This window comes from Erpetoichthys calabaricus, chromosome 12 (genome assembly GCF_900747795.2).
Source record: "Erpetoichthys calabaricus chromosome 12, fErpCal1.3, whole genome shotgun sequence".
NCBI lineage: Eukaryota > Metazoa > Chordata > Cladistia > Polypteriformes > Polypteridae > Erpetoichthys > Erpetoichthys calabaricus.
The window spans coordinates 10,547,484-10,563,312 of NC_041405.2; the positions used below are offsets into that span (position 1 = coordinate 10,547,484).

The 15,829-nt window shown below is 37.9% G+C and overlaps 2 protein-coding genes across 6 annotated transcripts in view; one reads left to right on the forward strand and one right to left on the reverse strand.

The window, feature by feature from the left end:
• Nucleotides 1–4,204, forward strand: part of LOC114661848 (transmembrane protein 184B-like) — a 59,114-nt gene extending 54,910 nt beyond the window's left edge. For both annotated transcript variants that reach the window (XM_051934562.1, XM_051934561.1), the window contains one exon: nt 1,479–4,204. In XM_051934562.1, coding sequence (XP_051790522.1) covers nt 1,479–1,720 — 242 coding nt within the window. In that variant the 3' untranslated portion in view covers nt 1,721–4,204. The remainder of the gene's footprint in view (nt 1–1,478) is intronic.
• Nucleotides 4,205–8,964: 4,760 nt separating this feature from the next.
• Nucleotides 8,965–15,829, reverse strand: part of LOC114661855 (transcription factor MafK-like) — a 31,364-nt gene continuing 24,499 nt past the window's right edge. For all 4 annotated transcript variants that reach the window (XM_028815069.2, XM_051934624.1, XM_028815068.2 and 1 more), the window contains exon 3: nt 8,965–13,578. In XM_028815069.2, the coding sequence (XP_028670902.1) occupies nt 13,168–13,578 (411 nt within the window). In that variant the 3' untranslated portion in view covers nt 8,965–13,167. The remainder of the gene's footprint in view (nt 13,579–15,829) is intronic.

Genomic DNA, 15,829 nt, shown 5'->3' on the forward strand with positions numbered 1-15,829 from the left:
TATCCTTTTGTAATTATATTTATTTATATTTTGACACCGCACGGACTGCACCTAATTTCGTTGTATTTGTTACAATAACAATAAAGATATTCTGATTATTCTGATAATACAGAATGTGGTGGTATGAATAGAGAGTCCTTACCTACAAGCACTTCAGAGATGCTACTCTGTTGCTCAAGTCTAATAGTGTGGATATGTGACCACCGACAAGTCTCCTTATGCATCCTAGTTAGGATCTCACAGAATTTGGGAAAACAAGGCAGATGGTGTTGCCCCTGAGCCTAAGTGAGGTTAAGTCAGCGGAATGAATGTCTAGACAGTGAATGAAGCAGAGGAGAGAATGTGGAGCCACTGGTAGCCAAAGTACTGCAGCAGTGTTGTAGGGTGGCCAAAGGAGGAGATGACAAATGTCAAAAGCTCTATGACATCCATTCCAATGACCACAGTTCCTCAAGGGCATGGTTAAAATGCATGTTCGTGTTCCTACTATGTCAATTCTACCATCAACAATAAAGTTTCTCATGAAGAAACTAAAATGCTGGAATGCGCAGTATATAGCTACAAAGATTTAATTAGATATGTAGATGCTGACATTTACTGATTTATATAATTATGTACAATATAACTATTTTTTTTTTTTTTAAAACAACAATTAAATATTTCTATTTAGCAGACCCTAGCCGCCTTGGTGAAAATAACTACAAAAATGCATTGTGTCTTGTGAGCATTCTTGCATCTGTAAGTTCGATTTAATGTGTTGTTAGTCTGGTATCTGTAAATTTAATAGCTGGTCTAATATTAATAAACTATTTTTACTCTGTTATTGGCTGGTACTGACATGATGGCCAGTTTATCGTGCATCCCTAGCATCACTGTAGGAGACGTGGCTTGACTAGCTGGTTTATGTGAGCCTCTGTATATTACTCTTTATACAGTGGGTGGTGATTCTTCTGAATATGTTATATGTAAGCATTTGTGCAGTAGACAGTTCTTTGGCTGTTAACTTTTGATTTTACATATTGCTTTCATCCTTCCCACCATTATTTTTTCTGAATCATACCAGCATCAGAGTAATTCTTTCTTCAGTTCCTAGAATATGATCGTGGAGTGCAGCAATTACTGTATGTGGCCTCTCTCTGCTCACTTACAGATAGAGGTACCTAGCCATTATGTATCCATTCAGTGTTGTTGATAGAAGAGTTACATTGATCATCAAGGAGTGATTTTGTTATTATTACTAGTTGATATATGGACAGTGTTTCCCACACTGAAAAAAAGTTTTCACTATATGGGTGACTATATAGTATTCATGTGTTTGGTGCAGTCCTACTTTAAGCACAGAGCTTTTATAAAACCATTATTCTGATTTTTAGCTGCTAAACAAGCATTTTTTCTCAGTGGAAATGGTAGATTGATCACCTGACGTTACCAGAATTTTCATGTGTTGCTGTACTTATCTTTCAAATCCCATCTTACAGGCCGCTGTGCCCCGATGAAGAGCATCTCCAGCAGCCTCAAAGAGACTATGAACCCTGGAGACATTGTTCAAGATGCTATCCACAACTTCTCACCAGCCTACCAGCAGTACACACAGCAGTCCACACTTGAGCAGGGCCCCACCTGGCAACGTAATGGGCATGCTGTCTCCAGGACCCACAGTGTCGCTAGCCTGCGTGACACTGAGAAGACACTGCTGCTTAGCTCCGATGATGAATTCTGAGTGTCCTCAACTGCCTTCCACTTTTTTTTTCTTTCTTTTTTTCCCCCCCATCTTTGCAACTTGCTCTCTTCTTTTTGTGGGGGGCCACTTGTGCATGTTGGGTAGTGAGACCTCTCAGATCCAAGTCTTGCTTGGTTAACCTCTGTGACTAAGGACCCTCGTTTCCCAGGATATATTATGTAAGGTGATGCGACCTAACGCAGGGGCAAGCAAAATGGCTTTCTTGTAGGGATGCCGAGTTTTTATCTGCGTGCTTTTTTTCCCCTTCCCCTCTTAAAATTGAAGTGATTGAAGTGAAAGACTTTCTGGTGACAAAAGCTGCTTTATAAAAGTTGAATGCTATCATCCACTTCCTAAACGTCTCGTCCTGTTGAGGCTTATTAAGAATATAAATACGAACTGTGAAGAATTCTTAATTTAAAATGAAGAATGCCAGTCGATTAAGCCTTGTCTGTTGAGTTTGTCTACCATTTTTAAATGCTTTTTAGTTCAGTGTTTGACTGCAACACCATATAAGCCCCACTTTTCCTTATGCTCACTATGCATATGTCTTGGTTGTACACCTTCATGCCAGTCCCGGGAGTGGGCAGGGCCATTTTAATGTGAAGTATATTGAGCAGAAAATACAGCTTCCCCATTAGTCTTGTCACAGTTCTGAGCTGTGTCCTTTCCACAGCAGTTGGTGTCAGATTCAAGTGGACACGGCTTAGCCATTGGTGTTTGGAGGTTTACTGTTTTCATATTGTCTGAACCTTACTAGGAGCTGTAGCTGCACTGTGAGATGTGAAGTTTTATCTTCCTACGCAAGTCCTCAGGTACCTGAACTAGCGCCAGATATCTTTGACATAAGAAATAATTAGCTCAGTTACTTAAGATAGATTGCCAATCGAGGCACATTGCATTTGCAAGAAAGAAACCCTCAAATTCGCCAAGTGGCTTTTCTTGGCCTTAATCCATATGGTAGCCAGGAAAATCTGTTACTAACACCCAGCCATATTAGCTATCTGAGCATATTTTTAATGTTCTTTTGCGCAATTGTATAGAAAAGTTGTGGCCCTGAAATACTATGTAAATATTTTAAAAATAGCAAGTTATGAAATTAAGTAACTTATTTGCAAAGGAGCCCAGTTTAGTTTCAGGGAATATTACAGCCTTCTAATGTTTGTGGAAATGCACATAATTCATGATGGTTTCTGTAATTATAATTAGTATTTTTTCCCTCCTGTCAATAGGAGCCTCATTTTCAGAATGCCATCCATTTTAGTGCTTGCAGGTGACATTCATCTTTTAAGTCGCCAGCACAGTAGCCTTAATCAAGAAGGCATAAAATGATTCTGAATGCTCGGTGCAGACGTGAAAAATAAATGCATGCATCATGAGTTGATACATCTTTGCATTTGAGAGAGACGTTTTCATAGAAGATTGCTTTCAATTTAATCTCCAAGTAAGACTTGTGCAGACTGCAGTGTGGCACTTTCCTTTTGATCTACTTGCAGTACCTGAACTAGTCCAAAAGAAAAAAACAAAATGATGTCACCTGGGACTGTATGTGCCTCCTTTCTGACTCTGCCAAAATCACTCCCCCAAGCCCCATGAACCAATGCTGCCTGTACTAGAGTGCTAATGAAAAGAAAAGCCAAACAATCCCCAGTTTGTAGTTACAAGTGTGTGCATGTTTTATATTTTAGTGTGGAAAATACTTGTTTGTGCAATTTGTATTGAAGAAAGGAGCAACTTATGGTAACACTAGCACCCCTTCCTACTGTCTTTCAGTGTGGCTAAGCTACACTTAAATGGCTGCAGGCAGTGACAGTGATTTGGTCGCTTTTGCACTTAGCACCTACCGTCAAGCTGACAAACCCACCCCATTTTTTTCACCTTTATTCTCCAGGGGCTGCTATATTTTATTTATTTTTTTCTTATTTTTCCCTCTGTTTGGCCTTCAGATGGGTTCTCTTAGTCTATAAAGATCATATGTGTTGCTACTGAAGGTGCCAAGGGCCCCCCGGGTAGTTGACCACACATTAACAGGAAGTAGCCAATTGTCTCATTCCTCTGTCACGGACATCATTTGTCTGTAGCAGCTGCCCACAGAGTCCTTTGCTGTGGCATGTGCTTCAGCATCTGCTGCAAGGTGGGGATATCGTCGTCATTGTCATTGTAGTTATTGTTATTATTATTATTATAATTATTATGAAACCAATTTGCTCCCAGCTGCCCTCCATTTCAAAACAGAGGCAGTAACTCTGACCCAGAAAATGTGTACAATACTTGTGTATTTTATTATGAAGAAATAGGAATCTGTATGTAAATATTGGAATAATGTATGATATCTCAGAGATACAAACACCTAGTTTTGTACTGTCATTGTACTTATGTACTTTTTTTTTCTTTTCTTGTATATCAACATAAAGCTTCAGAGAATCTGCTTATATTTTCGTCATTGATGTCATGAACGGGTCAAAATAAACATGATAGATTGTCCTTTACTGTTTGGGCTCCATCATTCACTCTCTTTTATTATATGTTGGGCAGAATCTTTTATCCAAGTTGATCTACAACTGACTTGCTCCGGGTCACAGAGCAAGGCAGAAGTGGGACTTGAACTGGCAGTCTTTGGGATTTAAAGTCCTGTGTTTCAGCCACTACACCACTCCACCTATGCCTTACTGCTTAACCCCACCATATATGGGTGTGTTGTTGGGATGGTAAATTCGGGTGTTTCATTTTCACAAAATTCCTGCAATTAATCTAGTATGCCTTGCTTCCCATTAATCAGGGGTCTTGGACTCGGATCCTGGAGGGCCACAGTGCCCGTAGATTTTCATAATGTACCTGGGCAACAGATTTTTTCCCAATAGTTTTACTTTCTGAAAAAGTTTTGCAAAAATGATAGTTGGCTTCAAGCTGAACACAAATCTAATTTTAAATCGACACTATCTAAAAATTAACATTTATTGAATTTAGTGTGTTTAATCATTTAATGATGCTGACAGTTAAGCTAAAAATGTTGTGTTACTAATTTTTGTTTGTACTCCGCATCTAATGCTTCTCATTTCAGTGTCTATCAGTAATTGGACAGCATTGATGCATTCCACTTGCCCTGACACTGCTTTTTCCATCACTGCAATGTCCTGGTGAAACCTTTCACCACCTTTACTATTTACTCCACCAGGTTTAGCAGGGAAGACAGTCTTAAGTGTGAATTTATAGGAAATTAAGCTTTAGCAGCATTTTGCACTACATGGTTTTGTATGCTGGAATCACTTGTCAACAAGGTTGATGTATTTTGGTGCTCTGTATTTACCAAGAACCTTATCAACAACAACTGCAATGTCTTCCATGCGATGTCTTCCAACCCCACTAGCAGATCTTTAAAGTGCTGTTCATTGATGAAGTTTTTTGATTTGCAAATCACCAAAGATGACTCCTTATTTTGTCATCAGTTATTCGTGGAAACATCTGTCTCAAATATCAAAATCTTTCACCTTCCTTGTTCATTGTTTTCACAAAATATTTTATCAGATCAAGTTGTATTTGATGAGGAGGCAAAATTATATTTGTTGAAGCGACAAGTGGTTAATTTTTTGGATCAGCGTGCCAGTATAGTCAGCTAGCCGCTTTGCAGTTCTGCCGCTCGTGTTTGGGGATGCAGATGTATAATTTAAACAGACTGTTACTTTCATGGGAATTGTTACATATGCTTCATAGAACTAACTATGTTACATTACAGCGAGTAATTAACCATATTAAAACAAACAGTAAAACATAATAATTTGAAAGTAAATTGTTTCATGTTGCGTTAAGAGTTATTCATTGTATAATATGATTTTGTTCGGTTTGGCTTTGAAATGAACACGCAAAACCTTTTTAAACTTACACTTTTACTGTAAAACTTAAGTAAAAACATTTTTTTTTAATTAAATTTCTGTCAGTATCGCATTGAATTTTGATTCTGTGTTTGGACTTTCATTGTGACAACGAACGTATAACCGCCCGTAATTGAATTTTGATTCTTTCTCTCTATTAAATAAAATGACTTTTTTGAATGTTTGGCTCTGAGATTTGTTAGGATAGCTTTTTGCAAAGATAATTAACGGGAAACTGTTAACGTTTTAATACAAATGGCATATCAAGATCTCCTTTGTTGTCTGTTATCCCCTGAAGATGTACTACATTACCTTTCTTGGATACATCCTTCTTTCTACAGTAATTCGGGTGGTGGAAGACCAGACGGTGTTAACGGTTGTAGATATTCTACGTGATATTGTAAGTTGATGTTTTCATCTTCCGTATGATCACCACCAACTGTTTCAGCATAGTCTATTGATATGCATTTAACCAATTTGTCATGTAACCGATCAACATTTTTGGCGTTAATTCGTTTGACTTCGTTTCTCTGTGCTAGGATTGCCTGTTTACTCATTTCTTCTGTTGATAACCCTTCGTGATGAAATTCTGCAATAAGATTTGGACATAATATGTCTTCTTTAATTGGGAACTTAAAGTGAGGAAAACGTTAAAATTTATTAGAGCTGAAAGAGCAAGAACTGTGTCTATCAAAAGCATTCACACGAATGAGAGGTGAGAGGACCGTTTGTGTGGTTGAATTTGGTTGAGAGGAGGGCGGGACTTGAAAAAAAATCTTACGGCCAAAGTCTCGTCTCGCGGGACTTGAAAAAAATCTCCTTAGAAAGTCTTGTCTTGTCCCAGGATTTTTTTATATAATGGAGAGATTAGCAGACAATTACGGATGGTAATGGAACTGACTTTGCAATACCAGAACACATCATTAAATAAATATATATGGTTAACAACGCAAATTGGCATAAATTTGTAAGACTGGATGCAACAAAAACTAAGAAGCCATTTGTACCACCACTGAAACAAATCAGTGCTATTTGATAACTTGTGGCTGGCTAAGGAAAATTTCAAGTTTTGGAATCTTAATATGCGAGTCAGCTAAAATGAAGGCAACAACATTTGTTTCTTTAGCAGCAGTAAGTTGTCTACCAATTTATAAAATGGCTGGAATAGAAAACTGCAGAGGAACAGAGTTTAAGACCCTTGCTATTAACGTAAATGCCTTTGCACAGTCCCCAGTTCTGTCTCTATGGTCTTGTGTGGCTTTTGCAATGCATACCAGTTTCTCCTAAAATGACTCAATTAGCAATAAATCATAAATGCCTGCAGATTTGCTTGTTTTTGATACAAGCTGTACCTCCCATTACTCAGTAAACTTAAATCTCGGTTACCATTTTGTGTTGAATAATTTATAAAGAGTGGAGTCTGTTCTTATTTGTATTATTAGCAGTTTAAGTAGTCATCTCTCCCAGAACTGTTTTTATTATTTGTATGTTATTGTTATGAAATTAAGACAAACTAACCCTAGTATGTGTACGTATATGTGTCTTTGTGCCCAGCTGGCGATAGACTTGCACCCTGTCCAGGGATTTATCCTGCCTTGTACCCAGTGCTTGCTGGAATAGGCTCCAGCTTCCCTACAACCCTGCTCAAGGTAACGCAGGTTTAAAAATCTGTTGGCTGGACTGTTAGGACATTGGCACATTAGCTCGTCTATCAGCTATAGAGAAACGTTTCTTTTTGCATCCCTAGTCTACTAGTCACATGTACCAAAATGACAGAGTGAATCTTAATGCTGACGCACTCATTCAAAAAAGAGTGGAATTACATTTTAAAAATGCACAGATCTTCTTGGTAACTTGCCAGCACTTCGTAAGCTGTTTAGATCCTCGTGATTGAGGGAATGTTACAGGTCCAGACAAATTCAAGAGATACGGTCCTGTGTAAAATTAATTTTACAGAGCATTAAAACAGAGTGGGCTCTGTTAAGTGTCCTGCACAAGCCCACTTCACTAAACAACTGATTGTCCCCATTATCCCCAAGTTATATAACACTGATTATATATTGTGAGGTGTGGAATGCAAGTCAGAAGAGGTTATGCTTAAACTTTATAACATACCCACCTGGAGTACTGTATACAGTTTTGGTCTCCGTATTACTGGAAAAAAAAGAGAGAAAGACCAGAGGAGAGTGAGTGGGCTGATTTACAGGACTCCGTGGTATGACCTATGAGGAGAGATTGAAGGAGTGTAAGCAAACGGAGATGAAAAGGTGACATGATTGAAATGTTTAAAGTTAATGAAGTAAATTTGTATGGTGGATCTCAAGTATTACTTCAAGTGCATGTGGATACCGTTGTGAAATGTTTGGTTTTTCATCACACGGAGAACCACAGACATATGGAATAAATTGCCAAGTAGTGTGGTGGAGTGAAGGATTTTAAGGAACTTCAGACTTAAATGTTATTTTGGAAGCTTGTGGACAAGCTTGTTGATCAGTTTTTGTAACAATTGCTCTATTGTGGTTATTTTCATTCACTACCACGGCATGACCATGACTGCATGCGGTCTTTGGTGTCTTCAAACTGGGCATCTTGCATCGTCGTTTCTTTTCCATTTGATGTTGTCTTTAACTTTTTAATGTTAATTTTCACAACTTGGCTGCCTGTCACCTATTCTACATCATCCACCACTTCTTCTTCTTCTTCCTTTTTTCCAGTTCTCTTCCACAATTTTGCACACTTTGTCACCCACTGCACTTAGGTCCCAAACCAGGTGGATCATCGTGTGGTGAGTGTGGCAATGCACTTTCCATGCATGCTCTCAAACTCTCCTCCTTCAACAGCCGAGCCCCTAGCAATATGGCTGAAGAGTTTTGTTTTTTTGCATCAGTATAGACTCCACCAGAATTGGTTTCATCATACCAGTTCTTTTCATCACTTCCTTATTTGTACTCTTTATCCAGCTAATTCTCAGTATCTTCTGTAGCACCATAATTCAGAAGTCATTTTCTTCCTAAGTGCCAACATTTTTTTTTTCTCAAACCCTCTTCATGAAAAGATACAAATTGTAATGAGACACATGCAGTGTATATTTTTTATTATTATAAAAAGTCACATTAAAAAATGTAATAAATAGGCACAGTTCAAAGCTATTGCAACACATAACATCACATTATTAAAAGATAACATCTGAGCACTTTTTTCTTCTATATTTTTATATATATATAATATATATATGTAGTCAAAAGCTGTGACACAAACATTAAATTAGAATAAAAATCACGGTATAAAAATTAGACGTGGTACATTTGAGAATGGAGCAAAGACAACACTAATCCTTAACGGCACTGGCCAGATTTGTTGCCTCCAACCAACAGCTTTTATCTTTTTTTTTTGTTTGTTTTTCCTTTTCCAGTACTGTCCAATCCTTTAAATAAGAATCAAAACAAAAAGGTACACAAATATATTAAACAAAAGCTGTTAAAAAAGCTTCCTGGGCTGGGCTGACATTTTTGACTAAATAGAAGTGTATTTGATACCACCGGTCTGTAGGCCTTTGCTCCTTATTGCTGTTCCACTTTTTTTATTTTAACTCTCTATATATAGTTCTCTAGATATAATATATTATGTATGTTGTGAACACCTGATAGACATAAACATATACATAACAACTGGTGATAAGATCAAGATAAGAAAATAAATTCATTACATTGAAAAAAAAATCAATTAATTTAACGTTAATAAAAAGAATCTTCAGAAAACAGACTATTCAAAAGGAAACTAGAAAGATTTCCTATGCTGAACTCAATGGCAAGATTTCAACATTTAAGCAGACCGGGCTTGTTTACATCAGAAACCCAAGGTGGTATTAACAGCTCTAGACATTTAATAATAAATAAAACCTACCAGATGAATATGGCGAGTAGCGCAGCATGGGTATGTAATGCAGCCACAAGTGAGGGGGTCTAAAAATTGTATGCTATTGTTGCTTCATGTTTCTCCCACCTCAACCCTACATTTCATTGTGCTGTAACTACAGTGACAATAAATTGAACTGACTGGCAGTTTGCATGCAACTTACAGCCAAATACCGAAGGAGTGCCACCAAGTGGTGAAAGTTTGAAACAGCAGCACCTACCCCGAGACCCTTGTTGTATAAGTGAATGTCACCTTCCTAAAACTGCATCGGGTTTTAGGCAATTATTTGAGCTGATTGTTGCGTCCTCTGCTGACAGATTTTGATCAAAACGTGTTTATGCTATCCCAAAAATGAGACTTTTCCAAAAAAAAAAAAAAAGAAATTATATATATATATACGTATGTATGTGTGTCTAAGCCTTACCAAAGACAGAGTCTGAAACCCCCTTTCCAGTGTCCTTTTGATTCCCTGTATCTAAAACACTTTGTGGCCACTTCCTTAACTAAGCCCACCTTATTCTTCATCTCTCCCATCATCCTCTCTACCATCACTTCACTTACCTCAACCTTCATACAACAACACCCAACTTCAAACCATGCACATCCCAAGAAATTGTACTAAACTTCTGGGTAGTTCTCTGCACAAATGCCATCAACAAAATTAAATCATCACCTACTACAAGAAAATGTCTATTTTAACACCTTTCAAAAGGAATGGCAACTGATAACATTTGAGAAGAGCAGCACAAAAGTAACTCGAATAGATGCAAAAAAAAAAAAAAACACAAACCGCTAAAAAAATTGAGCACCGGCAAAATGAGCAGTTACCTCGAGAACTCATAAGGGCCCAGTGGAACATTTGAAACGTTCATTCTGCGCCCAAACCTAATCTGCCATTGGTTGCAAGTGCTCTTTGTAGAAGCAAGTCTATAAATATTTTAAATTTCCCTCTGTACATAAATATATATAAATGTTTTACCGTTTTTAAGGGCTTCCTGCTACCGATGTCTAATCGGCCTCGTCAAAAAACAGAAACCAAAAAGTTCTAAATCTTACTGTAAAACGATTGTGAGGCTTCAAAGCGCCAGAAGCACAAATAGCATACGGCACAAGCTGCATCAGAATCGAAACTTTTTTTCGTCTTTTTTTTTTTTTCTTCTTTTGCACAGCAAACTACAAATAAAAACCAGGATGATTCTCTACAAATAATTAAAATGAAAGAACCTCAATGCAAAACACCTTACTAGGAATTAATATGATGAAGAAACTGCTGTATCCAGAAAGATCATTTTTATCCTTTAATGCCATAGACTCGGATTTATATAATAAATAATGTCTTATTTTATAAGTAACAACCATCTACCTGCTATTGAATGATAAAGGTGTTGTGGGTTTTAGATCATCTGTTACAGAGAGTTTGCTTTAGTGCTAAAATCATCTTGTATTCACAAATTGTCCATTTATAAAAATAGAAATTAAAAAAAATAAATTGAAAAAACACGCACAGAACAAAATGGGCCTCCCCTCACTTAAAAGGAAAGGACCAAGGACAGCAATGTTAATCCACATTTTTTTTTTCCCCTGTTTGGGGCAGTGGTTTGGGAGGATGAGTTGGATAAACATCTAACACTTGCACCCTAGTCCAGTCTAAAATGAACTGACGTTGATGCCGTTAACGTATCCACCACCGCCGATGCATCTTCACTTTCTAGCAAAGTTGGCCGACAGAGGAACACAGATACTCATACACACCGGGGCTGAGGAATCTCCAGCTCATCTCTGAGAGGTGATGAACACACTGGATTGACCAGCAGGGGTCAGCAGAGCCTTGCTGGATTACGTAATGGCACTGTTGTTTGTGTGAATTGTTTTCTAAAGGGGTATTTAGGGATTTTATTTCTTCTTGCCACTCCAGTATAGCATGATTGAAAGTTAAATTACATTAGTTAGAGGCAGAGAAACAGTGCATGGCATTCTGTTCTTTAACTCATGCCAGGCCTTTTGAGCCACATCTTTCAGTCTCAAAAATGAGTTCAATCATAAAGCTATGAAAACTTTTTTTATTATTTTTTATAAAAAGTAGTTTGTTAAGTGTGTCAAAATGTGTCATTTTAGCCAGTGAAAGTCACTTGGTTGGAATTTATTTTAGTATCTTAATCTTGCACATTAATGACATTCTCTCCTGTGTTTGTTCAGTTGAACTGTGTGTTTCTTCACATTTGACTCCACAATCATTAATAATTTGAGTGTACTAAAATGATGGCATTTCTGATTCTTAATTAGACTTAGTGTGTGTTAAAGAGAACTTAATGAAACAGTGGCTTTTAATTGGTGATTGTAAATTGGCCCCATAATGGACTGGCACCCTGGCCAGACCTGGCTTCTGCCTTGCATCTGAAGTTTCTAAGATAGGCTTCAGACCTCATCAGTCTGAATTGGGTACAGAAAAATAATAGACCAGTCTTGTATGTGACAAGGAATCCAAATTGGCTGAAAATGTAAATATAGTCAAAGGTTTGTGTTAGAAAATATGGTATAGGGCAACATCTCACTGAGAGTGCTGGGAAGTAGTGGGCATGTTTACCTTCAGAAATTTAGAACGTCTTGTGTGCATCATTTGTTGCATCTTTAAGGGCTTTACTTTCAACCTGAAACGTTTGGTAGAATTGATTAGGTTTTCATTCAGACATTTTTAATATTTTCATAAATCATTTAAAATGAGTCAAAGTGCACAAAATATAAGAAGAATTTGTAAAGTAGTTGTGTTCTGTTTTCTTTCTGATAATCAGCCTGAACCTCAAAGAGCTAAATGTGCCTACATTCGGTATTACCATATTTATTGCAATATAAATGAATATGACAATTAAAGCAGCCCTATTACAAATTGTATTTGTCATAGAGGGTAAAAAACCTTGCCGCTCACAATAAGCCAATTTAGCGTTGACTATTGATTAACCTAGCAGTACAAGTTTGAACAGCAGATAAGGGACAGTAAAATGGATACCTGCTTCTTGGCAATAGTGATTCCTGTTTGTTGCACAACGTAATGCACTGTAAGAATGTTCACAACAACTCGGCACAACTGTCTAGATTCTAAGGCTGCACAGTTTTTTGTCACAAACAGACACACAAGAACTGATCTCATAATGCTAAAGACAGACACCCTCTATTGTCTAAAGGCAAAGCCGATACAGCAGGGAGCGTTTGCCAAGCCTTTTCAAAACAGACCTGGCACTTTTACTCACATCCCTTTGTCATTGTTTTCCTACAGCAGATGGCATCTTGTCTTTCTCTGGATTAGTTATAGTTCATTTTGTGTAGGATGGCTAGAATACAGTTGCCATTTTAGTCATTAAACGTCACTTTGTAATCCCACAAGTCCTTAACAATTCTTTCAAAAATATCTGGGGCAATTCAGCCAAATGAAGTATTGCTTGGGTGGGAAGAGCTTTCTAACAGAGGGAAAACATTCATAGGATAAGCTAAGGAAGTGCATTCACTTTCTGTAGCCAAAAAAATGCCATTTACTTGGCTAGCAACGTCTAGTACAGTGTGTTCAACCACTACCTGGAAACACCTTGCCATGGAGATTCCTCTCATTCACACTTTCTCTTCTGGTCACCCCACCCACCCCTTCCCCAAGCCCACATTTGTCATCTCATCCTAAGAGTTCTGCTGCACTCCTGACTTGACAATGGTGATGACACTGGTGCTGTTCACTTTATGTGGCGTAACTGGCCCGTGTGCCACAGAGCGTGCAAACCTCTGCAGGGCTTCAAATCGGGCGTTGAGGTCATCTAGCTCCTGGCGCATACTGGCATTCTCCCAGCTGAGCCGCTGCACCTCATGCTGCAGTTCCTGCTTCTGCTGCTCCAGCGCTTCCTTCTGGGAGACCCGCTTCACCCGACAGCTTGCTGCGTAGCCTCGATTCTTTAGAGTACGACGACGCTGCTTTAGCCGCAGGACCTCCTCTTTCGACAAGCCCCGCAAGTGGTGGTTCAGCTCTCGTACAGTCAGGGACATCAGCTGATCATCTGAAAGGATGGGTACGTTCTCCCCAGACTCGCTCTTCACCTGTGAGGTTAAAAAGAAGAAAAAAAAAAAAGGTCAGCCTAAATTTTTAATTACAGATGCAGAATTATTCCATGAGGTAAAGGCTGTAGGATAGCAAGAAGAGATTGAAGTTACTGGAATTTTCAGCTTCTCCACAGAATTTGGACACTCTGTCTCACAACTGCCTCATCACAACAAATTTCTGCAAGAAATGAAGGAGGACTGAATTGTTCACCTTTCTAATATTTCAGTTCCAGAGTGCTGAAGCAGTTGTACCAGATTTAAAGAGATGACAGGACACTGCACGGACCAAAATGAGTTTCCCTTGACTTCTTTTAGTTCTAGGGTTGTTGAACTCCTATTTTTTTGAAACCCAGAAATAGCACTTTATATACCTAATTTAGGCCAGCATAAGTTGGACAATAGGCATCATATCTCTTTATTATAAAAAAAAAAAAAGTTGCAACGATATGAGACTTTTTTCGTGGAGACGAGACGTGATCTTTTGAAGAGAGACAGAGAGACACTTTCACGTTCCGCGAGACGGTCAAGTCACGTCATACTTACAACCTTTGGAAGCAAGTCCGGTGATACACATGCAGAGCAGGTTAGAGATAATGAAAGTAGGAAAATTCGAATGTCTCAAAAAAATGAGAGTAAAGATCGCATTAGCGCAAACAAATGGAAAATATTACTCGGTGAAATAACGTAACAGTGACAAGAGATTGAATAGTGCAGTGAGACGCAGATCACACGGCACGGCAGCAGCTGATCGAGCAAAGAGGAGGTAAAAAAAAAACAACTGGTATTTGTTTCCCATTGTATCACCGTTTAAGATGGGTTTCAGAGGAGCGACCATGTCTCCTTGGGGTCAGTAACAAGTTGAGTGAGAATGGTGATACAGACACATGTGAGAATTTGTAGCTAAACCAAAGTAGCATCTGTTTATACCTGTGTTAACATGCATCACAATTGGATGGCACTTGACCTCATTAAAAAAATCAGGCATATAAATGCTGGTGGTGGACCACAAAAACCACACTGGGAGTTAGTCAGAAACCGTGCTCACATTTAATAGGAGTGATGCCCGGCTCGGACCACACAAGCATACAGGAAGCATATCCTTACCTCAAGAGAACAGTACCAAGAATCTGTGATAAAATTTTTATTTCCTGTTTATTTTTTTTGTGAGAAGCATACCTTAGAAACACAGAAGGCAGGTTTTCTTAAATCAAAACTTTTGCTGCTGCAAAGTGGACATTTTCAGTAAGATTTAAGGTTTTTGTTTTCAAGTTGGGACCTCAGTTCCCTTCACTTTCCCTATAAAAAGTTGGGTATTGCATAACATTAATAAAATTGCTTCACTTTAGAAAGCAGTTTTAGGTAGCAAATTAACATTTATACTATATCTGTGAACAAATAACTGACTTAAGAAAATGACCAAACTTAAAAACCTTTTAACTAGTGATGAGTTTTATATTTCTAACCCACAGGTAGCATCACACAGCTGCAGTTTATTTACAAAACAGAAGTGTCAGATAAGTGACACTGGTTGGGCAAACAGTATAAAAAAATATATATTAAAATATCACAGCACAGCTGTGTAATGGTAACTGTCTTGTGTTTGAATCTTGTGCTCCATTAATATCTGTGTAGAAATTGCATGTACAGTAATTGTATAAAATTTAGCATATTGCATGTACATGGGTTCATGTCCCAGGTCCTCCCTGCGTGGAAGTGCTTTGAGTAGTGAGAAAAATGCTATATAAATGTAAAAAATTATTATTATTATTATTATGTGAACCTCATTGTGTTTTACTCCCACATCCTAAAGATGCGTGTTAAGATAGATAGATAGATAGATAGATAGATAGATAGATAGATAGATAGATAGATACTTTATTAATCCCAAGGGGAAATTCACAAATTAATTGATTGGTAATTAATTAATTGATTCCAAATTGGCCCCATGGATTTATGCTTGACTGGGGCCTATGATAGACTGGTGTCCCATTCAAGAATGGATTCCAGCCTTATGCTGCCAAGATAGTCTCAGGCCATATGACCCTTAATCAGATTAAGCAGGTTGAAGAATGTTGTGTTAAATGAAAAATATAGAATTTAGCAGCAATAAATATAAATTATTCTTTCTCTTATATTCAGTTTGCACAAAGCCTTATAATCAGTTTGTAATTGTATAATTAACTATGTGCCTGCACCAATTACCAGATAATTGCTGAACACCAGGTGTCAGCAGTCTGAGCACTGGATT